The following is an 18,294-nucleotide window of genomic DNA, read 5'->3' on the forward strand; positions in this document are numbered from 1 at the left end:
CTAATAAGCATAATCATCATCATAAGTTGTAGGAGGATAGGTACATTATGATATATTTATATTAAATTTAAAAGCATGTACTGCAAAACAATGTTATATATCATTATGGATTCATACGTATGTAGTGAAACAAATTAAATCATACATTGTAATGATAATACCAAGCTGAGAATAGTAGTGTCGAATGCTGGCTCCTCATATATCACCAACACAACTTGAGTTTATTTGTTTGCCATGGAAAGGGAGAAAAACACCTCCCCAAAGCTTTCGTAGTATCTCATAGGGAGAAGGCAAGGGTAGAATTTATTGAGAATTGGAAATTTGGTTAAAAGTGGGTCCTCTAATATGAGGACTTGTTTACAGTTGGATGAGGATCATGATATAACAGTCCAGGAATGGTGGAAACATCAATGGGAGGATTTTGAGGAAAGGTATTCAGAGTTTTAGGGCACAAACTGTTGACATTTTCCATTGAAAAGTTGATGAATCTTTCAGGAAGTTACTATTGTATAATGAACAATCAGGCCATTTGCTTGGATAAGAATCTCCTGGAAGAGTAGGCTTATTAATGTAGAGAGTAAAGTATATGTGGGAGAGAGTAGGTAATTTCAGTCTTTAGTGTCCAAACTGAGAGTAGAGGGTGATGATTTTGGCTCTCAGTAGTTAACCCTAGGGTAGAGGAATAGGATCAGGGAGAAGTACACAGGGGCTTCAACTCTGCCTATAATATTTTATTTCTCTTAAAAAATCTGAAGCAAAAGTTAAAACTTGCCAAAGCTTGGTAACAGGTTCATAGGTAAAATAGTTTATCTTTCCTAACATTTCTTTGCATTTATTGTAGGCTTAAAATATTTTAAAATATCACCGTTGCTTCATAAACAATGACCGATTCTTTGTCTCCATTTTTTCAGATGCCAGGTAGGTCTCTCTAATTCAACATCACAGATGGTCCAGTTACATTACAATTGAGGTGGTTGATGTTTCATTACATTCCAGTCATAGTTTCCAGGTTATCTACCTTGTCAAATTCATAGGACTCGGTCACTTCCTATGTCTTGTCAACCAAAATTTTACAAACCACCTCTCAGTTTGTATCAATTTCAATTTATGTCGATTTTTTTTTCTATTGAGAGGGCCATCTTTTACTCATCTTTTCCATGGATTAAAGAGTCTCTTTCCCTAGTGCTCTATATATGAAGATGTATATATACACACAGGTACACACACACAGATCATATATTTTATATACATATTTATACACATATACATAAAGAATATTGGCATTAGAAGTTCCCCAGGTCATCTTCCTAGCCAACTTATGGACACTTCTATACCATTACAGAGCCAGTATAGCATAATGGTAGCATATGAGTTCTGGAGTCAGTTGGCTATGGTTTAGAATCCCAGTTCTGTGTCATTTATTAGCTGTGTGACCTGGGGCAAGTTATTTAACCTTTCTATGCCTCAATATTCTTGTAGGTAAAATGAGGATAGTAATCATACCTATTTTGTAGGATTTTGTTAAGTTTAAATAAGAATGCATGTAGAATATTAAGCATAGAGTTTAACACGTAAGTCTTCAAAATATGCTAATGATTATTATTATTATCATCATTATCTCTGATAGATATGACCATCGGCCTCTGCTTGAACTGTTTCAACAATATTCTACCCTACAAGAAAACCTGCTCTATTTGGGAGAATCTCTATTACTAGAAACACAATGAGCCAAAGTTATTTTCCTATAAACCTTGCTCCCTTTAAATTCTAATTGGTGGTCTGAGTTCTGTCCTTTCAAACTACACAGATTGTCTCTACCATGTCAATGTGGAAATTCTTCAAAAGTTAGAAATCAGTGTCTCTTATTCTCCAGAACAGTTTTTATCCACAAGTTAGAACTCTAGAGTGTAAGTAGTGTTAGAATAAGAGAGCAGATTTCAGCATCACCTACAAATAGATTGGTGAATAAGTACTGGATATTCTGTTAGCTTGAAATGTTAAATTTTGAAGAGTTTGATTTAGACGTGTAATAGCAGGTCTCCAGGCATCTAATGAGTTACAGTATCTAAGGTTTGGGGTAAAGGAAAGCCTTATATTTCGACTTACCTTTGGATCCAAGTTCCTGTTTTTACCAACTTTACCATTTTTGCTCTGTTTTGCCTTCTGTGTGTATAGTCCCTTTTCTGCAAATGCCACCATGCAAGATACCATCACAGCCCCTTCCCTTACCAAAGCACTGATATGTCCAGACTACCTGGATTGTCTAGAACATTAACTATTGCTGTTCTTCAAAGCTCTTCTGAGGGAAGAATCTTGACTAGTTATCTCTTCTTCTTGGCCTCTAGCCTCCTGCCATGTTGCTAGGTCCTCTGTCTACTTTGTATTCTTTACCTCTCATCTGTCGTTCATACCCAACAACCCTTCAAATATATGTTCATTTCTTATGTTACAGTTTATCCATCTTTTTCTTGCTTCCAGCCCAAATCAGCCATACACTGAGGATTATATTTCCACAATTAAGATGAACTATTAGAGTATCTTGCCAGATAAAGACAGTTTTCTTCCTAAGAGAAATTCTGCTCCCAGCTAAATCTTACACTAACATTTTATATCTTCATGCTACACAGTCATGATATAAAGAAATATATCTAGGTCCATAATGAAAGATATGTGGCATGTATGCCTCCATTACCCTCTTCACCATAAAAGATGTTGTCAACCAATCACAACATGCTCTACCAAAAATGGCTCAAAATCTTTCTTCTCCATGGTTGTAGCTCCTGCCAAAGAGCTCTTTCTGTTAAGGTCCCAGATTCCACCAGGTAGCCCTGATTGTGGTCTCATCTCCTGCTGGCAGGCCCCTCCATGATTCTAGGACCAAAGAGGGTCATTGCTTCTGGGCTCTTGTAATATTACCTTTCCCGTTATTTCCCAAACCCTAGGATTGGTGATAGGCTTCTGCTTCTGCTAATCTTGAGCCTGTTTCACTGTCCCCATTTGTCTTCTATCACATGCATTGCCAATTCCTTATATTAAATTCCCTCTATTTGAAATAGCTAGAGTGGTTTTGTTTTTTCTGATTGGACTCTGAATGATACGCCTCCTTTGAAAATTTCTAGTATGTTTTATCTTTTCTGTGGTAGAATCATATTCAGTAAACCTCAAGTTGGATCTTCAAGCCATCCCAACATGCCTCCTTCTGTGCTGTATATTCTCTGTCTTCTCCAGATCCGTTCTCACAAGCCTTCTCCACCCTGCTCTTAGTTCTAGGAAGCTGGCCTTTACAAACTGCATCCCCTGGCTTCCTTGCCCTCTGGCTTCCAGGTGGTCTGCATCAGCAGATGAAGGTAGAGGAGAAAGTGTTTGGAGTATTTAATCCTCCAGCCCCCTATGGCTTTGCTTATGTACCTAAGGTCATAGATTGTTAGTCTTTTTCTCAGGCTACAGGGCATGCGTATTCCAAAAACGTTTCCCTCCCCTTCCCCCCTCAAGCCTAAGAGTGGTTGTAACTTCCTACAGCTGCTAGTCTCTGGGTGCTTTGCTATCTCTTTTGACCCCTTAATCCTACTCATCCCTTAGTAAATAGTCCCTTCATTAGAGCTTCTTTACTCACCCTTTATGAGGATGCCATCTGTTTCCTGCCAGGAACGTGATCAATACAATCACATACCTGTGTTTGACAACCCACCCCTGTTCATTGCAAACTCTCAGGACCCTATTTGTACTATTACTAACCTGTACCAACACTGTCTCCTTGGTTTCTGGCTTCAAATTATTGGCTCTATTTTCCTCTTATGTATGGTGCTACTCCTAACCTTTGTACTTCATATTTGTATTTGGTCTCCCCAGGTTGGAGTCTTCCCTCTCCCCAGAGGACTTTATCTCTAACTCACTCTTCTTCTCCTGCTACCAAGTATTTCCAGGCAATTTACCTCAGTTTGAGGACCCTTAAACCTAATCTCCTTTCCCAACCTGCTTGACAAGTGACTAATTCTCCAAAAACAGGGAGAAATATTTGGGCATATTCTGTGTTACATTATTGGCATTCTTTCTTCAATCTACTCTACAACCCCTCCCTGGGCAATCTCATACATTAACACCTCTTAAATTTATGTCTCCAGCCCTAACCTCTCTTGTGAGCTCCAGACCCGTATATTCAACTGCCTATTCAACATCTGCACTTGGATGTCTCAAAGACACATCAAGCTAAACATGTCCAAAACGAAATTCATCTCCCCCTTGATCTGATTCTCCTCTAGTGTTCTTTGTCTCAGTGAATAGAGCCACTAGACCCTTGTTCAAACCAGAATCCAGTAAGTCATTCTAGATTCTTCCTTCTTACCCCACTTATCCAAGTCATCAAGTAATGCTAACTTTATCTCCTAAATCTATCTCGAATTATTTACTTCTCTTTATCCCTACCCACTACCACTCGATGGGATGGTGTTAAGTCTAGGGTATTATCATTTTTCTCCTGAACCACTTCCATAGCCTCTTAACTGGTCTCCCTGCATCCACTCTTGCCCCTCTTCAATCCCTCCTCCACACTGCTACCAGAGTTCTCATCTTCTCTATGCTTAAAGTTAAAAATCTATAACATTGCCCACAAGGCCCTGCATGTCGTTGTCCTTGTCAACCTTTCCAGCCTTCTGGAGACTTCTCTTCACTCACTGTGCTTCTTCAAGTGTGCCAAGTTTATTTGACCTCAGAGTCTCTGTACATGCTGTTCTTTCTATGGAATGTTTGCTCTATTCTCTCCTTTTACTCCTCCATTAGATTTTAGCTTAGATACCATCTCAGTAGAGTCTTCCTTGACACTCTAGGCCAGTCTAGGCAGCATGCCCTCCACTTTGTATGTACCCAAGCACCCTATACTTCTCCTTTGTAACATAGTATTCTTGTAATTATATGATTGGAGATGTCCATCCCCTAGGCTGTAACTTTCACCAGGGCATAGAGTGTGTTCTGTTTTCACACAGTAGGTGCTGAATAAATGTTGAAAGAATGAATGAATATAGGTACTTATCATCTTGACCAGATTGTAGATTTTATGATTGCAAATTTTAGATCCCCACAGAGCCTAGCTCAGTATGCTGTGTAATCTGTCTCTCTTACTCTCTAACGTGTGTATGTATAATTTAATCAACAAATAGTTGATGTGAAAAATGAATTGAAATTCCTGGAATTACTCAAGTTATTCTTCAAAACCTCCTCACCTATATCTATTATGTGCATTTCCTTCTCCTACTCTACATATGTCCCACATTTTTGTCTCCTTTTTCTACGAGGACAATAATTCATTCTTTGTGGCTAGAGGAAGCTTCTCTAGCCAGTAATTCTCTCCCTTTTAATGCCATTGCACTTATTAGAGAGCACAAATGAAATAGCTGTGTACAGTTAGAACACTATACAATTTTAAATAAGAGCACTATTTTTACCTAAGAGGAGGTGTTCTCATTTCTAGGAGGGGAAAGATCACAATCATGTATATGAAGAACTGGCATTGACTGTGAACATTAAGTCAAATGATCAAAGGATTAGAATTTGCGTTGTGGGTTGATAATTCATGTATATTTCTGCCTCTTCCCTTCTTCCATGTAAATTAAAGCTGCAGGATCTGCCTTTGTGTAAACTTCCCTACAGTCTGTTAAATATGTGTTGCTGCAACTATAAAATGATTTTAATAGATGGCAGAATTCTGCTTATTTGTTCTGAATTTCGGCACAGGGAGTAATTAATAACCTATAGAGCTCAATGGTTTTTTGCAGAACTTGGAGTGTAATGGAATGAATAACTCTGGAGTATCTATTCAGTGCTCAGAAAGCAAAGCACTTTTTGAGATGAGTACTAAACTGGGAGTCCAAAGACTGGCAGTGTACTCTTGACTTGGCCTCTGTGTAACCATGAATGTCTCCCCAATCTCTCTGTGCTAACGTCCTCTTTTGTGAAACAGACTTCATAATACTTCCACTCATTACTCACAGGGTTGCTGTGAGGAACAAATGAAGAAAGTACGAAATGGAAGATACATAAATAAAAATATCCCACATGTTGGGGAATGTTGCAAGATATTGGTACTTCAGATACCTTATCTCACTCTCACCTCAGGTCACTTTCATTGGCAGCTGGTAGTCATTACCCATTTTTCACATCTTACTACTAAAGAAACAAACACACCAATAAGGTGGCAAGTGGGGAGAAAATAAAAGTTGGGAGGTTGGCGACTAAGAAAAAATGATGACACCTCAGAATTATAAATCCCACAGATTTGTAATTGTTACAATTTATATTGGGATGAAGAGACTAATACTCTTTATATTCTTCAGACAATATATAGCTGTTATCAGCAAACCAAACAGAATTTATTTTACAGGGAACAAAAATGACAGGCTAAATATTAATTCAAATATTATATTTCATATATACAATATGAATCTATTTCAAGTATTAATGATTTTAAACAAAAGAAACCCAATTTTCTCTTCCACACAATTTTGTTAAAAAAAAGTGCTTCTTTTGTACAAATGCAGGAGAATAAGACGTATTACTAAATATAACTACTTAATTGCATTAAATGGACCCCTTTTACCTACTTAGTAAGCATGGTGGGGTCTGCAGCCATCAGACTCAGGAATCCAAAGCTTCAGATTTGGCATAGATGGAAATGTTAGGCTGAATGAACCTGCCTTTACTTGATATATCTCAAGATTTCCTGCCTAGTACATAATACCTAATACAAAAGTCTTTTACAATAAACCTTGTTTTATACAACCCATGATTCTGAAAGGCAAAGTACACTTTTGGATATTGAGTTATTTTAAACACATTAGGAAAGTTTACTGTTTAAAGAATTCATGTGGTGAGTCCTTTTATTTGGTTGAATTATATGAAATTGCTGATATTTCAGCATTTTTATTTATGGAAAGGGCAATTTCATGTGATTCAGTGTAATAAAAAGTGAAGACTCATTCTTTCACCTTAAAACAAAGTACATCTATATATAAATAACCTACCTGTTTAGATACATTTAGGCTAACATGCAATATTTTGGAGAGTGGGGGTGAGGGAAGGAATTGCCAAGTCAGCATTTTGGATAGATGCATAAATTCAAATTATGCCCATTGATTGCTCTAGCTGCCTCTTTGAGCGGTAATATATGTTAATTAATACATTGGAGGATATAATAAAATTTAATATAAATGGAAAAATTTTCTTTACAGTTGGTTTGCTATGATGAAAACATTCAGTTTATTTTCCCAAAGATTAAATACCATGTGAGTCACCATAATGACACATCTGCTTACATACATCTCCACTTATGTTATCACTGGAAATCGTCAGGGGTTATGCTGCTATTTTAGTGCAGTCTGTGCTGTGTACTTTGGTTAATGCTCGGTGAAGATTTGGATCCCATGGGGTAGTTGTGATGAAAGAGGGTGGTTGTTTTCCAGGTGAGTAACCTAATCATAAGTTGGGAATCTTCTTCCAAGTCAGAGATTAAGGAGCAGTTTAAACTCCTGAAATCTGTGTTGGAGAGGTCAGGTGAGCAGGGAATAGATTTGCAGTCTGTCTCTTCATCAGATTCAGCAACAAGGCATTGGGTATCTTGCTATTCACTGCTGTTGAAAATGTAATCAGTTCCTTCATTTATCCAGTGACTGACTTCTTAACTGTAAAGTGCATTCAAATACTGTGAGCACAAAAGGCAGAGTGTGGAGTGAGGAGAGATGTGTGTCCTTAAGAAGTTCTGGGGTATATTGGCAGCCTTTGATGAAGTGAGTGTATGGCTGTCAAGAACTAACATTTTAAAAGGTACGTGGAGTCTGAGTGTTGAACAAAGACAACTTAAACCACCAAATGCAATAATATGAATCACTCTGCATTTTGGAAATTATAATACCGAAAGGGGAAGCACATGCCCTATCGAGTCTTAGCCTACCTGCTCATCTCTTCTGAATGGTGCAGAATGCAGCTGCCATCTCTTACGGTGCGCTATTGTTAACAGGTGTGCCAGAGTCAGCCTTGCTACTGATTTAAGCTCTGCATGTGGGGATTTCACACTTTGCAGCCCCTTGGAGAGGGAGTATTGGCAAATGACTGTGTATAAAAGTAGAAAGCACTTGGGAATTTCACCACCATGCCAGATTTAGATCAGAGTAAAGGGGCCAATTTAAATTGGCAACAAACTAGAGAGAGCTGCATGTCTGGTAGAGGTGCCATTAACCTAACATCCATTCCACTTCTTTCTCACTGCCGCTGCAATTCCCGACGGAGCACTTGGTTGAAATTTGATGACCACCTTTTAGGTGCAAGAGAGAACTGATTTTTTTCTAAGCAGGTAGAATTTAACATGGGTGTTTCAGTTCTTTGGTGGCAAGAGTATGACCAGCCTTCTAATTTCTAATTTGTAAACAGTACTCATTTCCTTTGGTTCCCTTTTGGAACGTTAATTATTAAAAAATCAAATTCTTTTTCCACTACTGGCATACTAGGGCTACTTATGAGAATGGAATTTTTCAAAATATATTTCTCTTATAGGTAATAAGTGAAACACTTCATCTTTTGGCAGGGATCAGGAAGGGAGGAACATTTTCTGGGAAAGACAAATGTGACATTTGAGGACACTGATCTCAATAAGGATTTGTTGGAGGGTGTTGTTTAGTCCTTTCCTCCTTTGTCTCTCTTTGTTTTTCTTACACTCAAATCTAAAAGGAGTCCAGTGATGACTAAATAGCCCTCAGATCATTTTTCAGAGAGATAAACCTGCTACCTAGAGGCTTGAGTGTTTTGCCCAAAGGCACAATCATTCAACGACAGAATACCAAGATTATTTCACTTCTGCTTTAAAGTACAGTTGAGTCTTCTTTGCCGAGGCCATCTTTTTCTTTTTTTTTCTTTTTTTTGCAGTACGCAGTCCTCTCACTGTTGTAGCCTCTCCCGTTGCGGAGCACAGGCTCCAGACGTGCAGGCTCAGTGACCATGGCTCACGGGCCCAGCTGCTCCGCGGCATGTGGGATCTTCCCGGACCGGGGCACGAACCCGTGTCCCCTGCATCGGCAGGCGGACTCTCAACCACTGCACCACCAGGTAAGCCCTGCCGAGGCCATCTTTAAACAAAGCTTATATTTGAGTGCAACTCAATCCTGGAGCATGATGGGTAAGGAGAAAAAGGCAAAGAAGCTGCACGTATAATATAAGGTTCATTATCATAAGCACATTTTGACTTAATTTTCCCTTGGTCTGGGGGGAGCTCATTGTTCCAGATTTTTGTAATACATTGGCCATTATCTGAGTTTTTTAAAGTCCAGTAATAGTAATAACACAGATATAAAATGCACATTTTCCCTCTCTAGATGAGGTTGTTGACTAGAAACTTCTTTTTGTAAACTTGCTCTTTAAATTGAAACAGTTTCTTTTAAGAACTCTTCTTTCATTTGGGACAAACCCGATGGCCACAGATGATAAAATCACTGCTCCTTTGGGAAAGGGCTCGTGGTCCCTTCCATTAACCTCCAACATGATTTAACTTCATGTAAGCAGAGGTGATTCTTTAGGGTCCAACTGCTACATTAAAACTTGTTCCTTTCTTGGGATACTCTCTTTGAACAATTAGCCCTTTCAAAGGCAAATTTTCCTTGTTCTTGGAGCCTCCAGGGTCATGTGTTTTTTACAACAGCTGCATGTGAATTTCTGCAGTCTGAGGTTTGCTCAAGGCCCAGGCGCTCTTTGGTTACCATGGAAACCTCCCTCCCAACCAGCTGCCATTTCCTATATTCCTGGCAAGGAATGAGTCAAACCTCTTAGATATCCCACAAGCAGAGTCAAGATAAAGAGTAACACAGAGAAAACATGAACAACTTGTTAAGTGAACAACTTGTTGATTCCCTACATGGGAAGCTACATGCAACAAAGTCAGCTTTCCTGGACATCAACATACAAGGGTTCACTGAGATCCTTTAAAGCTCACTTTCTTCCTGACTTTAAGGAGTGGGGATTCGACTCTGCATCTCTACGTCTGTAAATTGAGGAACACTTTCTGTGCTCTCGGAGGTGATGGGTGAGATGACATGTTTGAGCCGAAGGAGCATTGTGAAGAGCAGGATGAGGAGAATGGCCAGGAGGCTCAGGAATAAGCCCACATACATATACAGGTTGGAATACTTCTCTGAAGTAGTGTCAACCTCTGTTGCCAGGGTGGGGAAATGGGCCCGCCCAGTGAGATTCCCATGGTACTTGAAATGCACCTCCGTCATCACTTAAGACTTGAGTTGGTACCTATTTCTATTTGATTTCTATTGCCCTTGAGGCATTCCACAGTCACTTAGGCTGTCTCTGAATATGCTGGAGGTGTTCTAACGATCTCATACACAAAGCAATCACAACCAGAGCCAAGTCAGCAGTGCACAAGCATCCCTCTCCCAAATAGTTTCTATCAGAACTTCTTAATCATTTTTTAAAAAATATAAATAAAATCTTTTACTTTCCACAGTCCTACTCATATACTGATTAAAATAAATATGGTGAAACTGCTTTATAATACTGGTATGGAGACAAGAATGAGTATTAAATCGGACTTTTCCTGTCTTTTGGTAGAGGGAGAAAGAGCTCTATTTTATCTACAGCTCGTCTAAATGTGTGCATTAATTATGTGAATTTAATTGGATTCTTCTGTGGGGAGACTTTCTAAAAGCTTTTGTATATTTCAGGCTCAGCATTTTCTAAAAGCTTTTGTATATTTCAGGCTCAGCATATCTGAGTTTCTACCCTTCTTGTCTTTCTGAATCCCGCATAGGGATGACACTTGTAAGGTTTCTTTCCAGCTGCCACAGCTTGAGGGTTGGAAGTCTAGAGGATGTGACTTTTCTACAGTTCTGTTGACATCCCTCACTGTAGGCTGGAGGGAAAGTGTTGTCAGACCTGGTAATTCTCAGATGGAGGTCTCAGAGATGCAGACAGCAGTAGATCTAGGCTCAGAAGATTTGACTCTTAAAATTCTTCAACAGATTTATTTTCCTGAAAATCAAAAACAACAATAAAAGGTTCGGGTGTCTAAGAAAAACAGATGGCAATTTGTTTTGAAATAAAAATTAACTGATATGTTGCAAAATGTTTTGCTATGGGAAAATTAGTCTTAAAATGATACCCTGAATTTTTATCATTTTGAATGCTTTTTTTCCTGAGTGGTAAATACCGATTACAAGGTTAAAGAAAAATTCAGATCAGAGAACAGCAGCTAATAACTAGGTTAGGTTAAGACAGTGTTTCCCAGACTAACTGGTCATAAAATTTACCTGAAGTACTTATTAAAATACAGACCCTGGGCCCCCATCTGGACTTTCTGAATCATAATCTCCACAGTAGGGGGCCTGATCACCACTCTAGAGAGTCATATTTTATCGGTCTGGGGTGGGGTCCAACCACTGGTATTTTTAAAAAGCTCCACAAGTGACTGTAAAGTCAGGACTGAGAACCACTGCCCTAGTTTAAGCAGGAAAGCCTAGCACTGAAATAAAGGCCTAAATCTAAGGATTCATTTCTTCAAACCCCAGGTCGCAGTGCCATGGGTCGCTTTAACAAATCATGGAATTTTCAGGAATGTAGGCTTCCCCCAATTTTGTTTTTGTGTTCTGTCTCTCTCATTTAAGTCTGTGGGGTGAGAATACAGTTTTTTCCCTCAGTATTTGTAGATCAGAAGTAATTGAAAGGGTGTGTTTGTTCTGAGCAAATAACTGCATCATTCATTATTGGTAAAGACAGAACCTTGTCTTTTTTTTTTTTTTTTTTTTTTGTGGTACGCGGGCCTCTCACTGTTGTGGCCTCTCCCGTTGCGGAGCACAGGCTCCAGACGCGCAGGCTCAGCGGCCATGGCTCACGGGCCCAGCCGCTCCGCGGCATGTGGGATCTTCCCAGACTGGGGCACGAACCCGTGTCCCCTGCATCGGCAGGCGGACTCTCAACCACTGCGCCACCAGGGAAGCCCCAGAACCTTGTCTTTATTCGCGAAAATATTCAAGTGTGTAAATAGGGTCAACTATTTACTGTTGAAGGCTTCCAAAATGATTTAGCTTGTTTTTCAGAACATGAATTTTGAATATGGGTGACTATAAAAACAACATAAACCACCATCACCTGTCAAACTTCTATGTGCAGTAGTGTCAGAGAGCTGACAATGTAGCCCAGTTCTGTCGCTTGTTAACATGCCCAAGGAGAGTTAATAGAAACAGCTCCAACAATTACATTACTCTTCCTACAATCTTGAATTGTGCGCCCAGCCTGGGAGCATTTCAGCTTAAAGTTTATGTTCACTAACCTGTGGTACTATACTTTCTGTAATCTGCATGAGCCTTAGCCTACCTATCTAATTCCCCTACCACCCATGTGGTTCTCAAGAAACAAGAGCAAACAAAGAGACAGGGTCTCTTTCTACTGTCTTTGGAGCTATGGTCTAGGAAACATTTTTGCAATACTTAAAGGTACATCTATTTTGATTTCTGATTCACTAACAAGTGGAAAAGATAATCACGTAGGTACCCCTTTGTTCCCTAGAAACACCAGCCCCAAAGGCAGTGGTTCTCCTGAGTAGCTTGTTACGAATGCCGGTTGCAGGGTCTACTCTTGGGAGCTCCTTCTCCCCAGACCACTCTATTCTTAGCCTTGCTTGTCCTCCCAAATCCAGTTTTTCTCAAGAGTGTGATGCATGAACCCCCTACCTGATTTAAAATGTAGACTCCTAGGCCCTTCCCCAGGCCTACTGAGTTCTAATATCTTGGATCAAGGCCCAGGAATATGCATTCTAAGCACAAGATTTTCATGTGATTCTTTGCATGTAGAGCTTTGAGAGTTAACTATCAGTTTCTCTATCTAGATATCCCAGCTAAAGAACATAGCTAATCTTATTGGTTGTTTGGGGACCCTACTTTAAAAAACTATTAAAAGAGTGCCACAGGTTGAATTATGTCCCCCCAAAAGATATGTTGAAGTCCTAACACCCAGTACCTGTGAATGTGTTGTGACCTTATTTGAAAAAAGGGTCTTTGCAGATGTAATCAAGTTAAAATGAGGTCATTAGGTTGGCCCTAATCCAATATGACTGGTGTCCTTATAAGAAGAGAAGACAGGGACGTTCAGGGGGAAGACAGAGACAGAGATTGGAGGGATGGACCTACAAACCAGGGAATGCCAAGGATTGCCAGTAAACACCAGAAGCTAGAAGAACCGAGGAAGGATTTTACCCTACAGATTGCAAAGGGAGCATGACCAAGCTGATGCCTTGATTTCAAACTTCTAGCCTCCAGACCTAAGAGAATAAATTTCTGTTTTAAGCCACCCAGTTTGTGGTACTCTGTTTATGGCAGTCCTAGGAACCGAATACACAGAGTAATCACCCTGAGGCCCTAGGGTTTTGGAACCCTTGGGGCAATGTTTCTGAAGGAAGTCCCTGGAATATTTGTATTCCAAATGCAGGTTTCTGGGCCTTTCTCCGTGCTTCCTAGATCAGAATCTCTCGGGATAGGACCCTGAAGTCTACATTTGTGACAAGCTACCCATTTAGAGTTTCTAAGTACACTCTGCAAGGAATGGTTCCCAGTCCCTGTTGCCCTCAGGATCACTTACGAAACCTTTTGAAAATATGTATACCTGGGTTCTTCCTTCAGAGGTTCTGATTCAGTAGGTTTGTGTGGGGCACGAACAGCTGTAGTGCCTAAAGTTCCACAGGTGATTTCGATATGTGACCTGGGCTGAGAAGCACCACTCTACAAATAGAACAGAGCGTCGCAGAGTCAGGACTCTGACAGTCCCGGGCCACCCACATAGAGGCATTACTTTTTCACCTGGCCTCCAGAAGACAAGTCGAAGGAAAATAAACACTCACTGCTAGTGCAATCCAAGTGTGAAAAGCCTCAACAGTAGTATAGTATCTTTTTAGTCTCCTGTGGACCTCCAAATACACAGATTTGGGTAAGTCAGGCTTCTTGGTTAGGCACATTGTCATCATCGGTGCATCCAGGGTCCCTTTTATTTGTTTACTCAGTAACACCCATGGACAAACACCTGTAAACAAACACCTACCAACTGTAAGATTGAGAATAACTAATAATTTACATGACATCTACCTATGCTCCTCCCTATCTCATCCCACACCTCCCCAGAAATTATCAGTATTCTGAATTTTGTTAGTCATTACCTTGCTTTTATTTACACACACACACCTGTGCCTAAACACTATGTTGTTTATTTTTGTTTTGAACTTTATAAAAAAATTGTCAAGCTATATGTCATCTTCGATTTGCTCTTTTTACTCTACAGTCCATTACTATATGATTTATTTATAATTAATCTTACAGGATGAAAAAGGAATAAAGATTTGGTAGCCCATATTGCCTTTGAGAGTCCTTAACTGTCTTTGGACTTTACTCCATTCTCCTTAGCTTGGCGTTCAAGGCTGTCAATGTCCTAGCCCTGGCTGACTTCAATTCCTTCCACTACCCTCCTTTCCAATCAAGCTGTAATGCTCACTGTCACCTACTTCCCCGCCTCCATGTTTTTGTTTGATCAGTTTCTTCCATCTTTGCATATCTCTGCTTGGGGAAATGCTAGCATTCTTCATAGTTCCGCTCATGAAACTGACCTTGATTTCTCATCCAAATCCTAACTCCCACAGGCTTTCTCTCCTAGAGAAATTACATTCACCTAATACTGTAAGTATCTATTTGCTGTATTTTCCCCCAAATTGTAATTTATAAACCCCTTGAGGATCTTTTTCAACCTTCTGTCCCTTATACAGCTGTGCTCGCAATAGCTGCTCAATAATTGTTGAACAAATGCATGGGTATGACTGAAGAAATGTACTTAGCACTGACAATTTAGAGAGAAGCACAGTGTTATCTCTGTTCTGATAGCTAATATAGCTTGGGGAAGCACCTGAAACTCCCTTTTATTTTTATTCCCTTCCCCCACTCCCCTATCTCTTATTGTGCAAACGAGACTAAATTCCTGATTATCTTCTGGAATTAAGGAATAATCACTTTGTGGGAACTCCCTGGTGGTCCAGTGGTTAGGACTCAGTGCTCTCACTGCTGTGGGCCCGGGTTCAATCCCTGGTGGGGGAACTAAGATCCCACAAATTGAACAGCACAGCACAGCCAAAAAAATTTTTTAAAAAAAGGAATAGTCACTTTGTTAGAAACTTTGCTCTTGAATTACTATTTCAGTTGCATGATTTTAAAGGAAAACTACACGGAATGGGTTTACAGCCTTAAGTTTTAGAAAGTTCAATTGTGTCTATAAATGCTTTTCAGTAACAATAATACTGCCTCCTACACAATCGACCCTTAATCTTCCTTAAGGTCAAAATACTTATTAAATATATATTAGAATTCTATGAAGCTTGGAGAAGCTTTAGAGAACAATGATCTCACGTACAGTTGTCAACTTCTTTAAACATTTCATTTGAGGGTTTGGAAAACTAACTAGCCATGTATTTCTTAAAACCTCTGCAGTCTGCAGAACACCAAACATCCTGTTCAATGCAGACAGGTCTATCAATTTAATTCCTTAAATCTTAAGGACTTTGAAATGAGTAAACGAAAAGTTAGATACTGGGGAGTCCTCTTTGTTAATCTGCTCCTGCATCTGTGACAACTTCTCATAAAAGCTTTCGGAACAGGATTGCCATAGCTCTCTTTGCTAACTAGCTACTTAGTTGCACAGATAATGTGATTGCTCCATTAAAAGCTCTGGACCATTTGGAAAGAAAAACAACCATGCAATTTCAAAAGAAATCAAAATTCTATTAATTCTAAAGAATCTGGTTTTTGTGGAAAGACCCTTGTAGGATTTTAGTATCCTGCAGTTCTTTCTGGAAAGCTAATAAAATGAAAATCAGTCTCTAGTCTTCGTAAAAGTGATGGAAAGCTGTTGAGGGACGAGGAGGAGAGTGCGGGATAGGAAAAAGGGTAAGGAATTAGGAAAAAAGGAAGATAGAGGGAAGAGGGGACGAGGGAAGGAAGGAAATGTGAGAAGTAAGGTGATGAGGAGTGTGGGAAGTGGATAAGAGGTGGGAGGAAGTGAGTGGTTAAGGGATAGAGGTGAAGATACGGAAGCAGGAAAACATTGGGCAAGCGACGAAGAAAGGAAAGGGGGAGGGAAGTTTGGGGGAAGGGAAAATGGAAAGAGATTAACTTAATAATAATTGGCCAATGTCCAACATTAGCCTGAACATCCGGTTTACTTGTAATGTAAATCAAAACACCCACAAGCAATGTGAATGCACCTCTGATTTTCTGATTGCATGTTTTGTCCTTAACTTGGTAAATAAAACTCTTGGTAAAAAAAAAAAAACAAAAAAAACTCCTTGAGTTTTTGGTATGAACACTGAAATCCCAAGTCTCCCGTAATGTTCAACGTCAGCATAGTATATATAACCTCGCAGAAGCAAAACAACATACACACCCAGACCATGAATTTTGCTCCTTAAAATGAGATGGGAATGTGGAGCTTTCTCCATCCATCAACGCTGAGAGGGATTCCTAGGGTGAAACTTGTTTCTAATAAGAGAAAAAGTGCTGGGGATAGAGATAAATGTAACCTGATTCTCAAGGAGCTTGCCATAGTTAATTTTACTTTAACATGACAAAGTTCTGAAAACAATTCACTGGTAATTTTACGTTTTTCTGAATGACACCTGCCTATATAATTTCAGAGCTGAAATCCCACCACATAGCTAAGAAAAGTGATCAGAGAAACGACTCAGAAGAGACAGTCAAAACTATCAATTGCAACAGCTCTGAGGAGTTAACATATTCTGTTCGTATTTATCTGCCCCGTGTGAGGGAGAGAAAACTAAGGGAGGTGGAAGCTGTTAGAGTATCTAGTTCCACATCAGCCTGTGAAAAAACAATTCCAGCGCAAGTGCTTCTTCAATGGCTGGAGCCATTAAGTAACAAGCTTCTCAAGTGGGAGTTGCTGTATCTTCTGCGGCAGATGGTGCCTATTTGTCACACCTGCCGATAAATAAAATGCCGCTCATTTCACCGTAAATAACATCATAATATTTCCAAATCTCTCTTACCTTTCCTGGCTCACAGGATGAATGGGATTAGCCATTTAAGCATCCCTTTTGAAGCATGCATCGACAGGCAAGTTGTTCAGGAACATCTCTGGAATATCTGGAAAATAGAAAGAAAGCCTTGTTTTGCCACAGAAGCAGGACTATGTTCATGCAAATATGCTTTCTCTTTCATCTTCCTGAAGAGTCAGACCTTTCCAGCGTAAAACAGAAAAGCACCCTCTATCAGTTACTTAAAATTCCAGTTGCCACTTACAGCTTCAGAGTGCAGTTTCAGATGCCTGCTTCTTATGAACTCCAAAGAGAGAAGTGTCTGTTTGGATGTGTATATACCATCCGGAACACTTGAATGGAAGCAGCCTGAATAGTGAAGTCCCCAGTTCCTCTTTCGCAGGCAACAGTTTAGAGCGTGCGGGAAAGGTAGTGATTCAGCTCTGCCTTGTAGCGGTGTGGAGCCGAGAGGGAGGAGGTAAGAGAGAAGCTGAGAAGCAAAGTTTGTATAAGCCTTCCACTTTAACCCCTTCGAGTCTTCTTCATGAATCTGTAGGACTAGTGAAGACTCCCTGTTTTTGTAAAAGCCTCTTCATATGACATTTAAGGGGATCAGATCTCCTGCTCAATTCAAGAGGTTTTTCATCTTAGGTTTATAGTAATATATGCATAGAATTGAAACCAAACATGCCAGGATATAGTGGTATTTAAATAATTCCATCTTTATAAACAGAATGTGTGCATATGTTGGGGAAACTTTTTTGTAGGCGCCAACTGAATACTTTTATTTTGAATTTTTTGTGGAGATTTAACATCAGTATTGGAATCTAGGTCTGAGTTTCTGGTTGGGGGTCTAAGCTTTAGGTAGAATATCTTTGAAGAAGGCATGTCTATCCAGGGTACATGTGCCATTAAAAATGATTCATCCAACTGTAGTTAACTGCCATTACTGTGTTTTATATATTGTGGCAAGAGGAAGGAGATTAACATTTCTTGAGTGCCTACTCTGTGTCAAGCATTTAATGTAGAGAATCTCATTTAATCCTCACAACAACGCTGTGACTTGTATATTATTATTTTTCCTCATTTTACAAATAAGGAAACAGAGGCTCAGAGATGAAGCATGTCATGTAGTTTAGTACGCTTGGAGCCAGTATTTGAAAACAAGGCAGTGTGATCCCAAAGTCTCTGCTCTTTTCTCTGTAGCAGTAGTTCTTCACCTCTGGTACGTCTTG

General features: G+C 39.7%; 1 protein-coding gene across 1 annotated transcript; it reads right to left on the bottom strand.

The window, feature by feature from the left end:
- Positions 1-6,487: 6,487 nt before the first annotated feature.
- Positions 6,488-17,460, bottom strand: SERTM2 (serine rich and transmembrane domain containing 2). Its single transcript, XM_060292495.1, has 4 exons — positions 17,325-17,460; positions 17,072-17,168; positions 13,639-13,754; positions 6,488-11,013 (listed from the first exon to the last, which is right to left on the bottom strand). Exon 4 carries the CDS (start codon positions 10,251-10,253, stop codon positions 9,981-9,983), a length of 273 nt encoding a protein of 90 aa, XP_060148478.1. The 5' UTR covers positions 10,254-11,013; positions 13,639-13,754; positions 17,072-17,168; positions 17,325-17,460; the 3' UTR covers positions 6,488-9,980.
- Between the last annotated feature and the right edge of the window lie 834 nt (positions 17,461-18,294).

This window comes from Globicephala melas, chromosome X (genome assembly GCF_963455315.2).
Source record: "Globicephala melas chromosome X, mGloMel1.2, whole genome shotgun sequence".
Classification (NCBI taxonomy): domain Eukaryota; kingdom Metazoa; phylum Chordata; class Mammalia; order Artiodactyla; family Delphinidae; genus Globicephala; species Globicephala melas.